General features: G+C 37.8%; 1 protein-coding gene across 2 annotated transcripts; it reads right to left on the reverse strand.

Moving 5' to 3' along the window:
- Nucleotides 1–3685: 3685 nt before the first annotated feature.
- Nucleotides 3686–21428, reverse strand: NSRP1 (nuclear speckle splicing regulatory protein 1). Of its 2 annotated transcripts, XM_009328650.1 has the most exons (7): nucleotides 21350–21428; nucleotides 20652–20739; nucleotides 10998–11054; nucleotides 9565–9696; nucleotides 8396–8603; nucleotides 7703–7811; nucleotides 3686–5345 (listed from the first exon to the last, which is right to left on the reverse strand). In XM_009328650.1, exons 1-7 carry the CDS (start codon nucleotides 21367–21369, stop codon nucleotides 4310–4312), a joined length of 1650 nt encoding a protein of 549 aa, XP_009326925.1. In that variant the 5' UTR covers nucleotides 21370–21428; the 3' UTR covers nucleotides 3686–4309. The 2 variants fall into 2 exon arrangements, with proteins under 2 accessions (XP_009326925.1, XP_009326926.1); XM_009328651.1 differs by lacking the exons at nucleotides 10998–11054; nucleotides 20652–20739; nucleotides 21350–21428 and having other exon boundaries at nucleotides 9549–9605.
- Between the last annotated feature and the right edge of the window lie 126 nt (nucleotides 21429–21554).

The following is a 21554-nucleotide window of genomic DNA, read 5'->3' on the forward strand; positions in this document are numbered from 1 at the left end:
TTATTGTCCTGACAGCCCTAACACACACCCAAAGAGACTACAGACTAACCATGAATTTTTTTGAGTTCCAATGCCAAAAAGTGGAATCTTAAAGATCTGCTTCTCCGCTTTGCTGTGTTTTGTTTTGTTTTGTTTTAATTTAATTTCACACCTAACATTTGCTGGAGCCTGTGGCTTTTTCTATTCTTTCCTAGTACAGAACTAAAGTTTAGAATAATCCTTTTGGCTGGCTGACAGAAGTACGTTTAACAAACTATACAAACCTACTTTCAAGATTTAGTAGCTCATATTCTAATGTGAACACATTTGGTTTTCACTCTGAAGAAGAAAAGGAGGGGAAATTTTAACAAGGAGTAAAGTTCCGCAGGATTGATTCTCATCAGAACTATTTATATTAAATTTTGAGGCACTGATTTACAAATTCATTTCCATGCACATACTAACCTCTTTATATTATATGCATACACATGCTCTCCAAATGTAACTGCCCTTCAGACTGACTGCAATTGCCAAGTCAGCTGGAGGACGATAGTTTTGCTGCAGTTACATGAGAGTTTAGATAAACCTAAGTAATCATCATTTATGTAAAAGCTTACATTCTATTTTTACTCTACCACATAGATTATAACAAAAGTAAAATAAAATAGAGGATAAAAGTCTCTTTTGTATCTCACAGTCTACTTAGGTAACGTACTGCTAAAATTAACAAGGTTATATATGCATTCGTAGCAGCAGGCATTAAGAAACCTAGTGAAGAGTTTACATCGGTATGAAGAACTTACCACATCAGAGGAAAGCAGTGATGGTGTGTTTGCCTTTTGAAAGCTTTTTCATCTTCCGCCAAGGTTTTTTCTCCTTCGGTGTGCAGACACCTCCTGGAGGAAGGCCCCTTACACTTCAGCTATTGACTTGAGTTCACTTAACTTTAGGTCTCAAGCCCAGCTTCCAATAAGGAAATGACTTAAAGGGACAATGGCTGTTCTTTCGGAACAACAAACAAAAGACTCCTAAACTGTTTTTAAAAAGGGAGTACGTTCTTGCATTGCCACCAGAAAAACATAATAAATCTGTCTTACTGGACAGTTACTCGTAAGAAATAGTTTTGTAGCTTATCCCTCAAGTATATTTGAAAACTACCTCCAAAACTGGCTTCATTGTGAGGAAAAGAGGAACAGTTTGGGAATGCTTTTAATATTGGAAAGCCATTTAGTTATTAAGTTACCAATCAGAAAATTACTGATTTAAAATAAAAAATATTATGTTATGAGTTCATTAATTGAAAAAATACTTATGAAATGTTAATGTAAGATGAATGAGGTGCCCCTATGTATCCAATATCAAGTGTGGGAAATAAAGGAGAAAACCCTACCCAGCTTCTCCATTCTTCAGACTGGTGTTCAAATAATGCTAGGTGTTTTTCCTCCTAAACAGGTAAGTATTTAAATAGATAAATCTTACAACTGGAAATTCTTGCCAGACTTGATACTGTTTCATGCTAGGCTCATCAAACCAAACCAACCGACCCAAAACTTACAGTTCCAATTTTTAGTCATTTACATATACCCAACTTGCAAAAGCCTCTTTAAACAGACGTTCTGCTACCTTTTATTAGGAAGGATGAAGGCGGGGACAAATAGTTGAGTTAAATATAAGCATTATCTGCATCCACACCAAAGTTTCTCTTTCAGCCCTTGCAAACAAACTCAAACTGGGAACATTATTTCTAATGGAATTATTTGCAGAGTAATAATTGCAGAAATCACTGCTATTTAGTGTGCAACACTACTGATGTTATTCTTTTATAACAGCATTTGAAATGGCAAAAGATGCCTCTTTAATTTGTATTTTTTAAGACACTAATATACAACAGACACTGTCTCTCTGGGCGCTTTTAGCACAGAACACTGAGCAAGGAATGCCACTGTTTTCTAGTGGACTAAAAGTCAGCCAAGCAGCCCTGCAACAGTCACAGTGTAAAACAGGGCAGGGTCTCTCAGCTTGAATTTCTCAGTTGAAAAATGAGAATAATGCACTCTGAGTACAGATGTACTGAGAGAGGTGAAAGTTTTTAAAATCACTTGAAGATACAAAAGGTGATGTAGACATGCAAAGTCACAGGGAAAGTATTTTTACAAATAGGCAGTCCAGAAGATCATTAGTGATATGATTCTATGTTAGATCTTTGCTCTCTTTTCACCAGGGTAATCCAGTCCGAGGTCTTTATGGGAACAGGGGGCAAGGAAGCCCTCCAGAAGTGGATTAAAAAGGCTTTTCTTTTCCTGAATAATACAAAGATAAAATACATCCATGTTTTCATTCTATAAAAGCTGAACTTGCAAGGCAGTTTAGTTCCCCCCCTTTTTTTTTTTGGTTACATGGCATACCAGTTTGAAGTCTTCTAAATATTCTTGTGATAAGTTCATTTTTTAGTATCTCTGTTTAGCTAAGTGGTTGAAATATTGAGAAATTGATTTAATTTATTTTTATCGTTGATTCTTTTTTCTTCCTTTTACATATCTATCTGAAAACATTCAGAGTAACCAGTATTTATCAGATAGCTCATCAAGTAGCCATACGTTAAACACTGGTTTTGTACAAAAACTAGTTATATTGATACCAAATGGGCTGCACTGCAATTAAGTGTTCTGAGGCAAACAAACAAATTCTCTTCAGCTCACCTTCCGCTTCTCTATCACACGAGTATATCCTACCCTCTATTCTGAACAGTGAAAAGGAAGTTATGAAACTGGTAAATTAGGACCATGTTTGCCTTTGAAGCAAAGAGAATTAAACTGGAGTTTTAGCTGTACAGAACTAAGTATTGCCTCCAACTTGTACATGATGCACCTCTATTAATTTATGCGGCTGTTTAGTTACAAGTGTTGCAAGCTGATTGTAAGTCATCAGTATGTGCCTTGTACTGTAAACTGTTATTGTAATAAATTTAATATAATCCATTTGTAGACGTCTCTTGTGCCTCTCTCTTACGGGAAGAGCAAAGATAAGACTCAATTCCAAGAAAAAGCAGAGTATCTAGTCCAGTTTACTACACCAACAAGGCCTCTGACAAACAGCAGAGGATGTCCTTCAGTGTTTGAATCTTGGCCCACTGCTAAACACTCCTTCATTCCATTCCAACAGAAGAACCAATGCACATTACATTTGTTTAGACAGAACAGCAAAACCAAATTGATCCACACTTGGAGTAAGCACTTAGCTACTTGATTAGCTTACATATAAAACTCATTCCATTTCAAGTCTTTGTAAACTGGCAAGCTTGGCATTTAATTTTACTCACATTTTGTCTAATTACTAAGTCTGATGAACAAAATATTAGAAAAACACCATCTCAAAAATCTTTTTTTTTATATTAGTTCACCTTACTGTAGCATAAAAGTGAAAAACTTACTACAAAACAAAGTGAAAGAAACTATTGTGAAAAGTGTCGAAAACATATTCTAAAAACTATGACCACTGTCAGATATCCTACTTACTAGGTTATAGTTTGGAGATAACTTTATTCTTGATTATGAACCTTTGGACAGATTGACAAATCTAAAATATTACCTCCAGCAGAACAAGCAGATATTACTGTAATACATGAAAAGGGACTCATATACCTTATTTCACGCAAAAAAGATGCAGTAAAATAACACAAGCATTAAGAAAGACCCACACATTAGATCCAGTATGAATCTTACACTTTATTTAAGTGTTTCTGTACATCAGGTCCCCAAAATCAAAGCCCACACATAAATACAAAATTCATATATCAATATGCATTTAGCTTACAAAATGCCATACTACGTACAGAAATCTCCTAGGTTATTATTCAGGCTGTTTTTCTTGCTTTTTTCCCCACTTTTACAGGTCTGCTTCTCATTTTTGAGAGTATCAGTGGGCAACAATGACTCCTGCTAAGGCCTGAGAACACCTTTGTTTCAGCAGAGCTCACTGTTTCAGCTGGTGGAAGGAGCAGGGGCTGCCAGGGGGAAGTATTCTCACCTCACATTAACACTCTGAGGTCTGTCCCAGAATCTTCAATTATCAAGGATAGGGTACTGAAGGCCAGGGTGGACAGAGTCAGCCAAATTTAATATTTCAACTGTATCAACAGACTAAGGGTGTGTACCAAGTGATCCAGTAATCCATTTCAAAAGTTGTTCTTCTACTATGGCGCACACAATTTATTAAATGAAAGCCAGGAATAAATAGCTAGGATACACTTTTACTTCTGTACAAGAGTCCATGCAGCAGTGGCTTTTCCTCTTGGCTGACAGACCAAGTGTTTTTGCCCACCGCAGGGACATTAATCTTCTTCCTTCTCAATGTAAGATTTAGAACTGACACGTGCCATTTGCCTGGCTAAATAGCGGTCCCTTGCTGACATGACTGTCTCTTCATTGCTCCGTTTGGCAAATTTGCTCATGCTCTCAGATGGTTTCTGTGCTTGTTCTTTCTCCTCTTTCTCCCCTTCTCCAGCTTTACGTTTCTGCTCAGACAAAATTCCAGAGCTGGATCTTCCCTTCTCATCCACCTCTCTCTCTTTTCCCGTTCTCTCTTTTTCCAGATCAGTCTCTCCACCTTTTTCTAAAGATGTAGGAGTACCTTCCCTCCTCTCTCTGTATTTCTTTTCATCACGACCATATTTCTCTCTCCTCTCCTTCACATGATCCTCCTTTTCTCTGCATTTCTCTCCTCTCTCCTTCTCTCTGTCGTTATATCTTTCTTTACCATTTCTTAGTCTGTCTTTCTCTCGTTCCTTTTCTGAGCCCTTCTCTTCTCTCTCCTTTCCCTTCCTCCATTCTCTGCTATGTCCCTCCCTCTCTTTTCTTTCCTTCCCCCTTTGTTTACCATCTTGCTCTTCCCTCCTTCTGTAGTTATCTTTATTAGTGTGATCCCCATATCTATGTCGCTCTTCCTTTTCCCTTTGGTGATCCTTTTCGTGGGTCCTACTTCTCTCATAATCTTTTTCCCTGTACTGTTCATCATTTCCCCTTCTGCTTGGTCTGCTCTCTCCCCTCTTTGTAAGATGATTTGTTTGGGCTTTTGTGCGCAGCTCTTCCTCCACACTGGATGAGCTTGGTGACCTGGAATGCCTCTGGCTCTTGTGACGTTTAGCCTCCTCCTCACTGCTCACAGAGCTCTCTCTCCTTTTCTTTTTCAAATCTACTTTACTATTTTTGTGTCTCTTATCATCATCACTACTATCAGTTCCTAAGTCGGTATCAGCATCTGGATTATTCTCTTCCTTATCAGAGGGCTTCAGTCTTTGCCTTTCATATGGGCACTTGTTCCTTTGGTTGGATTCATCATAACAACTGTCAGCTTTTTCTTCCTTTATCCTACATTTTTTATGTTAAAAAAGAAAAAACAACATTACACAGCCTGAAATCTCAGACTTTTCTACAAACTGACTTCCGGTCAGGACTTAAGCAAAAGATGCTGCTGAAAAGTCTAAGAAAGCAAATCTGTCCGTGGCTCAGGTTCCAGGAATCCAGCGCAAAGGATTTCTATTAAGTATCTGTATCTGGTTCATTGGTGAATGCGAGCGGATTAATTTATCCAAAAGAATGACTATGGTTAAGAATCTGTAGCCTCCGTCTAAGGACAAAGACATAGATTTGTATTCTCGTGTAAGCTTTTTGGCAAGCTACACATTTTTTCCTATGTGTTTATTCCTCAATTCACGTCAAATAATTATCCAGGGAAGAAGCAGGTTGTATGTTTTGTTGACAGAGGTAGGAACATAGCTTCCATTAGTAGTAGTAGAAGATTTTTTTAGTCTACTATTTCTGAAGATCTCAGTCTTATGGCTAGATAGAAATTAGTATCTTTTAACAGTTCATAGATTCTTAAGTACAAAAAGCCGACCCATAGAGGACCAATTTGGGCAGTAGGCAGAAAGGTTATGCTTTGTCATTCTTTTCTGACTGATAAGGAAATACATGTTACTCACACAAGCCACGTGTCTCTGCTTTCTAATCCTACAGCTACAGTAACAGTCTGTGGTAAATTCTTATCAATCAGCACACCATCCAGTTAGATTGAACGTTTGATGCATGCTTCAAAGCACGGTTAGTCCATGAACAATGACTAAAAATTATGCTGAAAAGTTTGATAATTTATTTAGTAATCCAATTAATTAAAATGACAAGTCAAAGTGGATCACTTAGGGAGAAGTGATGCAAATTCTGAGGTCTAAAAATCAAGCTGTTTTCTCTCTGTATCCTATTGTACCACCATAAGAAAGAATAAAATTAAAACATACACCTGAGCTTATCTGAAAGCCTTGCTGGGAGCACCATCTACAGTACTACTTGTTTTCTCCTGAATTAATTTTACATAAAACTCAGAAAAGGAACATTTCCTTAATTTGCAAGATTAAGAAGCCATCATTTCAAATGATCTCTACATAGTACAAAACTACATCTTCCTGAAGACGCTCTGAAAGAAGAACTATTAAAGCAAATGGACGACCAAGTGGACTGACCACTACTGCTACTGTTTTTATAAAGAGATGCAAGTGAATAACTTAAGATTTCATCAATAAAAAGAAGAAACTATAAAATGCAAAATTCATGTAACCACCTCAGTAGCACCACTGAAACCAGACAGGTATTTCTCTTTGGTGAAAGCCTGAGATGGGATGTTTTTCCAAACACATAGGTATACTAATACTTTAAGTCTCAAATGACAAAACTGTGGCCTCAAATTTCCCATTTTCTGCTTAAAATCAGGAAGCCGTTCTGCTTTTCTTCCAGTCAGTAATTCTTACTTCCTACTTCTTTTACGCTGCTTTTCCCTATTTATTTCCAATAAGATGGCATATCTTTATACTAAAGATGTAATTGAGAATTCCCTTATTTCAGCTAGCTGAGTAACTTCACTGCAATCACATTCTTCATTTAAGCTAAGAATTTACTTTCTAATAATCCAATCTCAGATCCAGAAGATCTCTTGATGAAAGCTGCATTTTCTTTGTGATGGCAAGCATTTAACTAGTGATAGCCAGGTTTAAAGCCTATCTCAAGTGAGTTTTAACCTGAATTAATTGATCAGCTGTTGTATATAAGAAACATAGCCCCTTCACCATATTTATCCACAGGGCAGAATTTCACCATCTGAACTACATAAATAATTCAGCCTCATCTCAGTACTTTGCTTTGGAATGTGCATATATTAAGATTTTAAAATATTCCCACTGGATTTCTTATATATTTGATTAATTTCCTTTTACCACAGCATCAACACTCAATTAATTTATTTTTTATGAACCTGTAAATGTGGAATAAGTACAAAGTTAGAGACCCACATTCTTTTCAGGAAAATCTTATCACAACATCATTTTCTATGACTTACCTCTATGCCCATTATTTTACCCTTTGTCTCCCTCAGGATTCAATATGTAACTTAATACAGATTGCCATATATTAGGTTACAATAATACCAAGCAGTATTACAAGTACGACTGTCCTCTTGTTACTTTTTAAATGGCATCCCTGTCCTGCTTGTTTCTGTCTTGTAGACAAACATTAGGCATTTTCCAAATAATTCCGTTAGTCAGATGTATAAAGAAATCAGCTTACCCTCCGGTGTTTTAGTATTCTCTGTCTAACTCTTACTGCGTTCCAGTGAGTCTGGAATCACAAACAGCCAGAAGCTGGTTTATACCTGAAAGCCTTCTGGAATTGCATCCTACCTGGCTTCACGGAAGCTGCATTTAGGCATCTCTTCTTCCCCCACCCTCTGGTTTAAAAGATGTCTGTAAAATCCACTGAGATCCTTCTGTTTGGTCACATCCAGGTACGCTAAGAGAAAGAAAGTAAGGTTGGATTTACTGTGCTACAAATACTCATGAGACACAACTCACAATCGGTAAAAACACCACCAAGACTGCAAACTCCATCCTGGAAGTTTTCAAGCCCAGAGTGGAAAATGCTCAGAACAACCTAATTTGACCTCATAACAGACCATGCTTTGAGCAAAAGGCTGGAATAGATGACCTTCAGTCCACTCCAACCTGATTTACCTTATGATCCTATATCGTATTCTTTACACCTATTCCTGGGACACTGTACAGAATGTCTGAAGTAAGGAGCGTAAGCGTCGTTGTACCCCAGGCTTACAAGTCTTCCTTCAACAACTGACCCTTCCTCAAAAATTAAACATAGCAACCCAAATAGTACTGACACACAGAGGAGCTTCCTCTGTTCCTTTAGTAACGTGTACAAAGGAAAATAACAAAGTGGGATCTGATTCAGTATCTGCTATCTGGTCCTTTTTTATTTTAATTATCTCAAGCCTCACAGAGAAACAACCAGATGACAATGTTGTAAATCATGTACAAGGCCATACTTCTTTTTAAGGGGAATTACTTCAGTGTGAATCTCACCCTCGAGAGCTGCCTCTCTTCTCTCTCTTTCCTCCTCCTCAGCCCTTTCTTGCAGCTTCTTCTTATAGGCTGAAGTCACAAAAGCCTCTTTGTGAGCAAACTCTCCTCCTTCCATTTCACGCTCTTTCTGAATTTTTCTTTCCATTCTTTTTTCTTGCTCCTTCTTTCTAATCTCAGCTGCTTTGAGGATATTTTGGATGTATCTGGGCTAAAATAGGAGGGGAAAAAAGTATCATGCTGAGAGGCATTTGAGGTGGCTGAGAAAACATAAATTGGGATTGATGGAGATGTTGAAGAAAGTTGGTAATGGAAGAAAATTGACAGAAGCTAGTCTAACATATTCTCACACTGTTTGATAGCTATCTGAAATAAACTGTCACTCCCTTTTAGATCACTAACATGGCATGCTTCCCAATAACAAAAGAGGTTGCTGTATTCAATCAAAACATTCAGCCCATCTTTGACTAGGATGATTTTTACTCTGAGTGAAATTAAATGTTTTTTGATTTCTCACCCCTCCGTCTGCTGTCTTGTAATAGTCTTGCCTTTCTATTGCTGTAAAGGAGTGGGAAGCTTCCTTTTATACCCACGTAACCTGACAAGAGCTTTCAAATGAGATAGAATAACTAACAATGAAAATATCACTTGTCAGGATAATTCAGCAATGCTTTGAAACAAGGCATTGGGCTGTGGAAATCGGCTCACATTTCACCAAGGAAAGTTAATCACTTTAGACTTCTGACAGTTCTCCAGTAAGCACACTAGTGAGTGAGGAAGGATGATTTATGGTCATTGGCTTAATAATCAAAGAGTCTTTATTATCAGAAGTAGTATTGTTGCAGGGCCCACTGCCTCTAATCCTATTATCCCATTGTAACATTCCCTTCAGAAATACACAGAAAGATATGCTGTATGTACATCATAAATTGGGTGGGAAACTTGTAGTCTGCCGCCCTCCAGAATACCACTGGATCAGGACTCTGAAGTATCTGATGAGCTAACAGTTTTGCCAAAATTCTTGCAAATTACTACCTTATGTAACAGAATTTGAGCACAATACTTGCGTGCCCCATGAGAAAATGCATTTGGCAAAGCTTAAAAGTTAATCAATCATAGTTATTCCAAGCATACAGAGATAAGACAGACAGCATACATTTTCAGGTATCGACCTTTTTGTCATCTTTTCCAGATAACACTCTGGCATTACTTTCTTTCTTCTTTTGCTGCATTTCATCATAAATGCTGTCATATTCGTACACTGTAGCATCTTCCTCCAAAGCCTTCTGAATCTCCAATTTAGTCTAAAAGAAAAAAAGGGGGGAGGAGAAGAAAAGATACCAGAAAATTAAGCATGAAATTTTTACTATTTTTAAACATTTTATTCCTATATTGTAATTTAAACAGATCTATAGTATAAACCTATCCATTAGAACATTGAATGTAAATTAAAAAGTCTGATCTACGAAGTTCTTGAACTGTTTACCAGGGTTGAGAAGACGAACCACCAAATCATCAGCAGTATTTGCAGTTATAGGAAATATAGGAAGCAAAGCACAACAGTCAAAACAATACTGGACACTTCTTAATGAGCACTGTTCCATCAAATAACGTAATTCATTTTTTTTAAGAAACAGTAAACAACATTTCAATAAGTTTTACTGTCTGTTTTCATCGATAGTTTATCCCCCTTCCCCAAAGCTCCAAATAATAAATATGTACCAATATAATTCAGGATATGATTCTGTATTTCACAGTTCTATCCTCTGTTTGTACAGTCACGTTGGAAGTAAGAACTGTGAAACCGTTCAGTTTTTAAAAGCCCTATCAGAAAAAGGCAACTGCTAGGGGAGCCCTTCGATCAGATCTCCTGACAACAGAGGAGATCAACGTATGCTCAACGGCAACCATACAAGTTTCTCTCAAGCACATGCCACTTCCATCAAAAACCAGCAATGCGCTAAATGTATGATGCATAAATATTTTCTTCTTCTAGCTATGTCTTCTATTGGTCTGGAACTTTTTTAAATGTAAAATTCGTGTTTCCTCTGTACAATTTATTCCTCGATTACAGTAAAAGGCTCACTGTTGGTATATATTTAAATATTTAAAACCCCAATACTTTGTAACATTACATTCTACAAATGAAACAAACTGTTTGAGAAATTCTAAAAACATCAATGCATTCAATGCCACAAAACAAACGTCAACATCTTGTGTATTTAAGTGCTTGCATTGAGTAAACAGAAATTTTATTGCGTTTTAAGTTATGACCAGCTCTGTGTTAAATCTCACTCACGCAGCTTTCATTGGGCAGTTTTTCAGCTACCCTGATCACAGCCAGAAGAATTCCAAAAAGAACAATCTTGCCCAGAAAAGTGAAACAAAATCTTTGCTAGAGGAAAGACTCTGAGACTGTCAAGTCACGTTTTAAAGGTCTTGTGCTGCAAAGAGCAATGCACAAAATCATAAAATTGCGTGGAATTTTTTTAAAGGGTAATTCTGAAGTTGCACAATTACGTTTCTGCAATTATTTAATAAAAGAGAATGGATGCAGCAATTTCCTAATTTGCCATGGGCATGAAGAGTTCCCACTGCATCTTACCTGTTTCATTGCTTGTTTTTTCAATGCTTCTTTCTGAAGACTTTCACCAACAGATGGCTATAAGAAGGAAACATTGCAGAAATAAAATTAATTATGTTGACACAGCTCATATTATTTTTCTTACATTCTAACAAACAACTATATAATAGTCCCATTACATAAGTCAGTCTCTCACTTCAATAGTATTTTTCTGTAAGCAAGAAAAACTGAAAGTTCATTCACAAGCATACAATGAATCAGCCTTTTCCACAAGCAAAGTATTGCAGTCCCTCAACATATGTATATGTATTTTTAATGAAAATGGTGATGAGTTTAAGAACACTATTTCAACGACGTGTACCTCAAAAGCTGCATAAAATTTCATGCCATTTCACAAAACAAGCAATCTCTGCCCAAGAAATGTGCAGAGACATAGGTCTGTGAAAACTGTGCCTTCCTCCAACCAGTGTCAAAAAACTGGTAGAAAAGACGTACCCCTCCACTACAGCATGGGTTAGTCTGTTGGTGCAAGAAGCTAGCACATCAGCAGGCACAACATCTAGCAAAGGACAGCTAAAGCCACTACTGAAACAAATCGCTAAGAGAAGGATGCTTGTAATACATCTGCTCACTCACAAACACTACAATTCTTTCAGCTTTTGCCATTTAAAAAAAAAGAAAAAAAAAAGGAAAACACAGAACCCCCCCCCCAAATCAACAGAAATTTGAATTATACCCTCCTACCAATTTATGTATCAAAAACATTTTAACGTTCTTGGGAATTACATGTTTGTGCATAAAGAAGGATAAATATTCTCAATGATTTTTTAAATTATATTTCTAACAGTCTGTGAAATGGATAGGTGCTATTCAGAATACACATTCTCTTCTTCCAACATGTAAATGTCATCAGAGATGTAGCAGTCACGAGCAGACATTCTTACTGACAATCACATGAAAAAACTGTATTCATAGTAAAAAACAAGTATCTGAAAGGATTTGGCACTTATTTCAGTTCTGATCTGTATCATTAGTGCCGTATTTTTAAAAGTAAGAATACTGCTGATTTGAACACCGTGTACTTCAAACATTAGTGTTTAATTTTTCAAGATTAATACGCTAGAAAATAGCAATACTAATCTTCCCTAAGAAAAAAAAATCCACTAGTGAAAACATTTTTTAATCATGCCGTCTTTTAAAAAAACAAACTTTGTATTTTATTTAGTTTTCTTTTAATTAGTGTTGAACTAAACTGCATATCTATTTTTTCTCAAACAACAGATAATACTGTTTAATAAATAGATTCGCTATACATGACAAGACTCATATCCTTGTTTATGTAATTAAATATCTCTTAATCCTAAAAAGCAGAAATAGGAGGGAAACATCCTCTTGCATTTTGGCAGCTTCCCAAGTTTTGCAGCTTTGATTAATATATGCTCTATATCACTTTTTAAAAACACAAAGAGATTGTGTAATCAGCTCTTAATAAAATTAAAAAACGGAAACCAACTAGCAGGGAGCTTGGCAGCAGGGACTAGGATATTCTGAAATCAAACAAAATTAGCACCATGTAAATTCAAACAGATCCCCTGAACAAGAAGGCTTTTGATTTCATTTGATGTTTAAAATAAAATAATAACAATAACGTGTCGTGACCCCTCCTTCTTATGCTATTAAAATTTTAACAGATGTGTCAACAAGGAAAAAAGCCAAGTGCTTTTCCACAATTTTCTACATGACAGACTATAAACAGTCCAAGTGTTCTTCACTGGTTAATTTCAGAAACAGGGAACAAGTTGTGCCACGAGCAGCAGAATTAATGGAGCTTCATTATACGTGAGACTGCGCCCTCCGTCTCTTCATTTATTTCCCCTATCACCTCCTCAGACACCCCGCCTGCTTGATTTGGCAGGTGGGCAACACCGCGTGTGACCAGAAGGCAGGCCTGTGCTGAGCAGTCAGTCAACGGTTCCTCCTCAACACTGAGAAAGATTAAAATCACAAATTCTCATCCATGTCTGCCCCTCTACCCAGCTGCCAGTTTTCATGAAGACCACAGGAACGCAGTATCTTTGGGCCCTCTGCCGCCCACCAAGGATGGTTAAGATTGTTAGTGAGTTCACAAGTCGTATGGGACTAACTAACATGTATACACAGTGATCACCTCTAAGGGAGTTTTTTCTGCTGTGCAAACCATAAATAATAAAAAGACTTACAAGGGTCTGTGTAGCTTTTTTGAAGAAAAAAAGCCAGAAAGGTAGATCTCTCACAGGAGTACCAAGTAATTCTCAACTCAGCAAGAGAAGGTGCTAGAGCAACACTGTCAATATTTGGAGAAGTACATATGGTACCACATAATAGCATCCACTGAATTCTAGATACTCTAGACCTTTGCTCACTTCCCATAAACATGCTAGTGCTTACTGTCATAAGTAATACTACAATCAGAAAAACCTGAGAGACAGAATATTCAAAATATTCCTTCCTAGCCCACTCCAAGTGAGAGACTTAAAGACAAGTAAAAATGGGAACTTGAAAGGGCCCATATTCCAACTTCTTCTGGTGCTTTAATTGCTACGTGCAGACTTAGATAAAATCCGTCTCTGCTTTCAAAATGTTAAAACCTCGTGGTTAAACTACAGTAATAAAGGGAAAGCGTCATGTGCACTTCCACGAAGAAAAACCCTGCACGGATTCAGTTATACTCATCACTAGAAAGCAGCCTCCCTCTCTTACCCAGCTGCAGATACCCAGGTAAGGAAGCAGACCACACTTCAGGCTTTAGGAAACTGAGCTTGGCAGACGTTAGCAACACACTCACAGGGTCCACTGTGGTATCAGGGACTACACCCTGTATACTGCAGCTTGCCAATTATTTGGACTAGAATTGGATATAGTCTCGTATTTATTTATGTAGCTGGTTGGCTGGTTGACTGGGGGAAGTAGATAGTGGATTATTTAGTTTAAAACAAACTACAAGAATCCTGGCTTCATTCATCTAGTATTTACCTCTGGCTTTCAGGATTGACTAGCTGATGTTGAGAAACATTTAAAATACAGTACTTGATTTTTATGTCATATGCTTTCTTCTAATAAAATGCTACAAATGACTTAGTATAAATTTCTTAATATAAACAAATATTTTAAATTGACAGTGGAACACACACCAGCATTACACAGAAGACCTAGACTTCCTCCCAGCTCTTGGGGAAGAAGACGGTCCTCTGCTTGACATATTAAGGGTCATCACTGAAGGATTCCTTCACCAGACACTCTTACATTGATTTTACAGAAAGGTACCTAAACAGTAAGGAATCTCCCCCGCATTATGCCAGAAAGCAGGGGCTCAGTAAAAGACAAAACAGATTCTGCAGTTATATTTACAGAATAAGCTTTATTCCACGCAAAATATTTGAAACACTGCTTAGGATGTTGTCCTTGTCTGCCTACATGAAATAAACGTGTTGATCTGCAAAGATTACATAAACACAACTGTAATATATAATCCTCTTTACGTACATGTAATTGTAAAGAAGTCCACCTGCGATTTGTTTGTCTAGAGTGGCAGTAAGTTTACAAAAAACAAATACCTTCCCTAATGGTTTATGGTTGACAATTTCCTGTTGTGCTATGAGCTCTGATAGATGAGAACTTCCCGTTCTTTTGTATTGTTTTTACTTATCAACTGCCCATTTATTAAAGGCCCTATAAGCTCAGCAATCTGTCTCATACTTCTTTCCCTGCAGTCAAGCTATTCTTCTGAAGCACAAAGCTTAGAGTTTAATATTTTCTGGAAGGAGAAAATGTTTTAACCCTACCCTGTGAAGTGACATAGAATCCATGCAAATCAAGAAACTCTTACAGATGAGACTCTCCAGACTACCGCTCCTACAAGACCATGGAAGATAGCTTGTACACAACTGAAAAGGTTAAAAAAAAAAAAAGGAAAAAAAAAAAAAGAGAAATGAAAAAAATTACCCCAATCTACTAACATTTCTCACTGTTCTCTCCCATTTCTTATCTTCTTCAGGTATCTGTAAGCTTCTTTCAGGTTTTTAAGTGCTTAAGCTACCTCCTCATTTTTACCCTGCAAGCAAGTACCCCTTGCACGTTACTTCTTAACATGTCTTCTTTACATTGCTCCTACACCACCAAAGAAGAACGGACATTCAAACTCTGACCAGTGTTTTTGGTTTGTCTCAGCTATGTTCAACTCAGGACAGAGCATGCAAACCATTTACAGCTTTATACAAAAAGCTCAATTCAAAGTTCAAATGCAAATACCTAAAAAGGTAATTCCACAAACAAGACAACTAAAATTTCGTTTTCTTACAAATTTGTCTCCTCTGCCTTTCCACCACAATGTCCCAGTCTTCCCACATCTCAGGTCCCAGCTGCAGCTCCTTGGTTTCCCCCTGCATCTCCTGCTCCCTCCCGTCTCACCTAGACTAGGCAGCCAGCCCTCAGCTTCCAGGCCAGCCGAACAGAACCGAGGAGGGTTGAGATCATCTTGTCTTTCTCCTCATCGGGACATTAATGGGGTCTTTGTTCTGCAGGTGGAGATGTCTAGTCTTGTTGAGTTCACTTGAAATTGGCCAGTGTATTCAGAAACTTACTATGGGCAAATGTCAGACAACGAATTGTATAAAGCTCTTTTTTGAAAACCAAGAGGAGGAGAGCAAATGATTCACCTGCACGTGCCTAGTTTAAAGAATACCTGGGCTCTATTTATCCTTCTGAGTTGCTACTCATTTGTCTCGTTTGTTCTTGGGGAAAAAAAGTCAGTTGCTGACATTGGGTTTTTAGAAGTAATTCCTCCTAAACTGCTGCTGTAAATGACATAATTTCTGCAGCAGAGGGTGCAGCACCATTTAAGCACAGCCTCAGAAAACAAGTCCTAGTCTGTGACTAGTATCATTTTCAGTGCTGCACCCGGTTTCTAGGAAGTTACAACCTTAAATCTGAAGCTGAGAATGTCTTGTAAAAAATGTCACAACTATTTTAACAGATGCTCTCAAAGTATATATGAGATGCCTGACTTGTTTGTCCCCACTGACTGCCACAAGTACGAGACCAACAAATTCTGACATAATAGCTATTATTAATAGAGTATCTCATATTAGCTGCATAGCCCATCTCCTAAGGAAAAGCATCTGTGGTTGCTACCAAAACCCCAGGCATGGTACTTACTGATAGACAATGTAAGACGTCACTCCATTCCTTTTTTAAAACCAAAAGATGCTTCTGCTCTAATATAACCTGTTATGAAAGACCCATGAGGGGGCTTTGTCCTTCAACATTGCCCTTTTGAATTCTCTACATGCTGCTTTGCAGTAGACACGTAAAATGAATTACCTTTGTTTAAAGTGAAATGCATTTTAAAGGGAAACAAAATGCTTCAGTCATGTCCAGCAGATTATACATAGTTTGATTTTAATCTCTCACTACAACCATCTAGTTTTAACTGGACGTGCAGAAAAATATTTGACCAAACATCAACAGCAGGTAATTTGGAGCTCTAGTTGATCAGCAAGTGAAAGAAGCAGCCAGCCAGCCAGTTCACAAAGTGAACCCAAGTATAGATACCAGCACGTGTTTCTATGGATCTTGCCCCTGTGGCCCTGTGTGGCTACATCTCTGAAAGGCTGAGATCTGACTCCGCTCACTTCATTCCTCTCACATCAGATAAGGAATCTCAGACTGTGAGACCTCTGGATTCATGGCACTTCGGTATTAAAACATCTTAAAATGAGCTACTTGCACTCTCATGTATATGTACTTAGCAGTGAATCATTAAGGCTTGCCCTCATAGAGACCTATATTATCCAACTACAGCCTGCACATGGATGATCGCTAAATGTACATGAGACTCAAGCCTTCACAGGGCCGGGGGGGTGCAGAATCAAGTCAGGCAACAGATTCATCTCAATTCATACACTACACGAGTCATGGCTACTAGCAGAAGACTAAGAGAAAGAACATGAAAAGCAAGTCACATACAGAATTAGCTTTCCTAGGCACTCCCTCCTAGCTTCCAGAAACCAGGAAGTAGAGCATCCCTTAATTTGACTAATCCATTTCTGAATCCATTTATATTTTTGGCCATGCCACAATATCCTGTGGCAATGAATTCCACAACTTAACTATACATTGTGTGGAGAAAAAAACCAAGCTTCCTTTTGTTTAGATTAAACCAGTTACTTGGTAATTTTGTAATATACCCTACTGCTCGTATTATGAGAGATGGCAAAATCACTTTACTTTCTCTGAATCATTCTTGATTTTACACACATCCTCTCAAGTTACTCCTCTCCACCTCCCTCTTCTCAGTAATCTTTTTTCTAAGAGCCCCTTTAGGCTACACAGTCTTATTTTGCATGAAAACTGTTGCATAAACTCTGATCATCAATACTCATTACTTTGCCAATCTTTTTTTCAGTCATACTGTATCCTTTGCAAAGTTCCAAAGTGAATGGAAGGATCTGTAAGCAAAAATCTGAGTCTACAACAGGATATAATTTTCTGCTTGTTTTCAGCTTCTTCCTTCGTGCCTGCTTAAACACTCGATTTAGCTTTTAGATGGTCACTAAAAAACCACCAAATCAAGCTGATATACATTCACAGAACTATCCACACTGACTCCATGATCTCTCTCCTGAATTTAGCACCTACTGTAATCTATGTACAGTTATTTTTTCAGCTCCACTTTACATCCTGTAGCAACAAATCAGTTTTGAAAGGGTGGTAAGGTACAGGAATGTATGTTGGGTCATTCTGATACAATTAAGAAACAGAAATTTTAGCTACTGTACCACGGAGATATTTTCAACTAAATTCCAAAGATAAAATAGAACATGGAACAGTGCACTAGGAATACTGACAAGCCACCTCTGAAAACGCAATGCGTGAATAAGGGAATAATATTTTTTGAGAAAATGGATATATCACAAATAACAGTAAGCCAGAATGGAAACTTATTTCTAACAGATCATAGTTTGTTGCTGTAACATCTACTCTCTACCACAGGCTTTCCTAGGGGTAACAACCTTCCCCCCAGTTTTTAAAGACAGCAACAACGCCTCATTATGAAGGCAAATAATTCAGAACTATATTGGCTAGAAGTAACTGTAATTGCCTCGTTTACTTTTTCCCAGTCAACATTGTATTTCAAGAAAATTTCCATCCCAGATGTTCTACTTCTTATGAAGTAATTCAAAGATCATCTTCATCAGCAACTAACATCCATGAACGTACTTAGCCACAGCAAAAAAACCTTTCAAATTCCTTCATCAAGGGTACAGGCAAAATCTTAATGAAATATGCATAGTAACATTTTAAAAAAAGGGAGTAAAAGTTTGGTATCTAATATATAATCACAGACCAAGTCAGGTGTGCAGATTTCCCAGCACAAACTTTATTAGAGTTCAGTTAAAAATACATAATCTCCAGACATTTGAGATGTAGTTCTGACCGATAAGGTAGCAGACAGGAAATGAAACCCCTCCCAAATGCTGCTCCTTATCTTGAAAAGCTCTGAAATTATTATTGAACTAATAAAGTAATTTTGCTTTTTTTAAAAATGATCTTCTTTGATAAAGGCAGTTATGAGATTATTACTTTTTGCTGGATATGTACCATACTGATGAGCATGACAACTTTTAAGAGTCTTTATAGCAGACGCTGCTAGTGAATGTCAGCCTTTCTGAAAGGGAGGATACTTGATCTGTTAAGCTAAAAGTTAGTAGACAGCATCGTACATTGTTATTATTAGAATTATTAGCATTCATTATTTTGCTTTAATGTTTAGGTATTAAAAGAAAATATGAAGTGAAAAAACACAAGATAGCCCCATACTCAGGAAGGTTCCCAGTCCCACCATGCAATGTTTAATGACAATAGATTAATTCAAGCTCATTCTTGGGATGTGGAAAATATGGGGTCAGTCCGTTAATGTAGAGAAAGACACCAAACCCCAAACTGACAGGGAAAGTCCTCCTGCCACTGAGGACAGCGGAGCCGCTGCCATCTCCATTAGCTGTAGTTAAAGGAAAGCCTCTCTTAGAGCCATGACGCCAGCTATGAGCTCAAGTGACGGGACGCACCTCCTGAGCGTGCTGAGGACAGCAGCTAAGCGAGGAAAGAGATGGGATTTAAGACATGTTCCTGTCCTCTCTCTTTCCTCTAAGTCCTATAAGCTGCATTGAGGCAGTTGCACGTTGAGGGTTGAGTGGACATTACTAGGAAGGCCCTCAGCCCTTTCATGCCTTGTATAAAGGGAGCTCAGACACCATCAACAGCAGCATTCTGGATTCTGTAATGAAACCAGGCACACAGAGGTGGGGAATTGCTAGATTCAGGCTTTCTGTGACATAAAAATAACAACTGCTAGTTCATTAAAAGACCATTTAAAAAAAAAGTTTTGATAATGGGGAGTCAGAAACTGACAGATTATTTGACACTTTATTAGCATTGTTATTTTCAACCACACAAAAGGAAGAGCATTGACTGAAGCTCTAGAGCAGTAAGAAGATTTTTGTAACACATGTTCTGTTTCTAAATTTCAACTGATTCTAAATTTCAACTTCTTAAATGTTAAAATTCTAGACTATGGGTATATGTAAAGTTCATTTTCTTGGTTTTGTGGAAAAAAGTTAAATATGCACATAATGACATTATGATTAAATTATCACAAGTAATTCCAGATCAATAAAACCCAGTAAATTGTAACATTACATCCAGAAAGCTCCATCCATGTGGAGAGTTCATCCCCACAATTCTGAGTTTCTATTCTTTACCTGTAAATTATGAAGCTATTGGCTTTAAATCCTTCAAAAATTCTGTTTTAGAAGTTGGGTTGCTGTAAGGTATCCAAACCAGCCTATATACCACGCCAGTTCTTAGATGCCCCTGATACTCATAGCAGTACATCCAGAAGTAGTAATTTTTATAGTGTACAGCACCCTCTACTGGGGCAGGTAGAAAGCTAATATTTTGAAGGTAATACTTAAAAAAAATAAAAAAATTAAAGGAGACAACAGAAAACAACAGTATCAAAATCATGCAATACAGTCATACATCACAGAGTAGCACTAAACTCTGTGATCATAGAAAGCTATGTATTGTTCAATCTAATATTACAAGTATTGCGAGTACTTCCAGAATTACAAGTAATTCTCATTACTTGCCTTTCTTTTTTTTTTTTTTTTGCTTTACAACTTTTAGTTTATACAGCTCTGCTTTTGTTTACAGCGAGTGCGAACATCATAAATCAGTTACATCAGATTTGGGTGGAATGAGCTAAAGGACGAAATACACTTAACAACTACACTTTAAAGTTAGCATCTGAGGAACGACTGTTGATTGTCTTTCTATTTGCAGACATATTTACCAGTGACAGCCAACAAATTTCTTTACGAGCTAGATATTGTTAACTCTTGCAAACAGGTTGCCACATGTGATGAACTTTTGGAAGAGCTGACAGAAAGTAATGAACAATCAAGTCATCACTTCCATGTAACTTGCACTAAAGAAAACACGGCTCATATGTCACACCCAAATCCAAAATGATGACACGTATCTTAGTGACACTGCCATAAGTTGATGCAGGCATTAAGGGTTGTAAATAATTTGCAGAATATGGGGCAAATTTCAGAAGAAAATTGTTGAACTGACCTCTTCGTCAGAGTCATCTGCAAACACCGAAAGTTTGTTCGAAACGAGATTTTTCTGTGGCAATTTTTTTGGCATAATGAGCCCATATCTAAGGAAAAAAAATAAAAGTTACCTTTAACATTACCTACAACAAAACACATAGCATGTTCCAAAACAAAAGTCTACTATTCACAATTTTAGAAACAAAAGATCAGCATCAACACAACGTATCAAGTATAGATCTGAGCAGCATTTGCAGCAGTGCGCTCAGCCTTGCCACGCGCTTGCCAGCTTCTCCCACAGCTACTGCCGTCTTTTCCCACGCAAAGTTTCTGGATGCAATGATCTTCCTAAATTAGGCCACAAATCCCTCTTGCCCAGAGTTCTCTAAGTGATTTTTTTTTTTCCTTCCTCCGAGAAGTAAGAAATTACTACTGTTTAATCTCCAGAGATTTAGTCTTGGTCTACACTAGACACTGCTTTGTAACTACGTTTGCTGGGGCGATAATCAGTTCACCTCTTTTGCGCTGGCAGCGTAAACCACCGACGCACAGACACAGCTACGGCAAAAGACAAGATTTACAGTCAGCTTATGTCATGCAGAGATCGATTAACTACACTACAGAACTCTTCTGCTGACACAGCCAATCTCTGTGCTCAGGAACACTTCCCATGGTTTTGGTAATGAGCAATCACTAAATCAGGAACTTCTCCCCCACCTGCCTTTCCCCGAGTCCATCACCGAGTAAATAGTTCGTCACAGCGTGCAGCGTTCAAGCTGGAGAACTCCACGATGCCGTAGGTACTACGTCATCATTGTGACGAACTATTCGCTTCCCTGTGCCCTGTACCCGCCCCCCCAACAGCTCCCTCCGACCCCGCCGCGGGCAGCCGAGAAGCGAACCGCCGCGGCAGGCCGGTGCT

This window comes from Pygoscelis adeliae, unplaced genomic scaffold, assembly GCF_000699105.1.
Source record: "Pygoscelis adeliae isolate BGI_AS28 unplaced genomic scaffold, ASM69910v1 Scaffold347, whole genome shotgun sequence".
In the NCBI taxonomy this organism is placed as follows: domain Eukaryota; kingdom Metazoa; phylum Chordata; class Aves; order Sphenisciformes; family Spheniscidae; genus Pygoscelis; species Pygoscelis adeliae.

Excerpts from the sequence above, each read along its gene's own strand:
- NSRP1 (XM_009328650.1), bottom strand. The coding sequence starts at position 21,369 with ATGGACTCGGGGAAAGGCAG. Across the intron at positions 20,740-21,349 it reads ATGGACTCGGGGAAAGGCAG|ATATGGGCTCATTATGCCAA; the intron begins GTGGGGGAGAAG and ends TTTTTTCCTTAG. Across the intron at positions 9,697-10,997 it reads AAAAACAAGCAATGAAACAG|ACTAAATTGGAGATTCAGAA; the intron begins GTAAGATGCAGT and ends TTTTTCTTTTAG.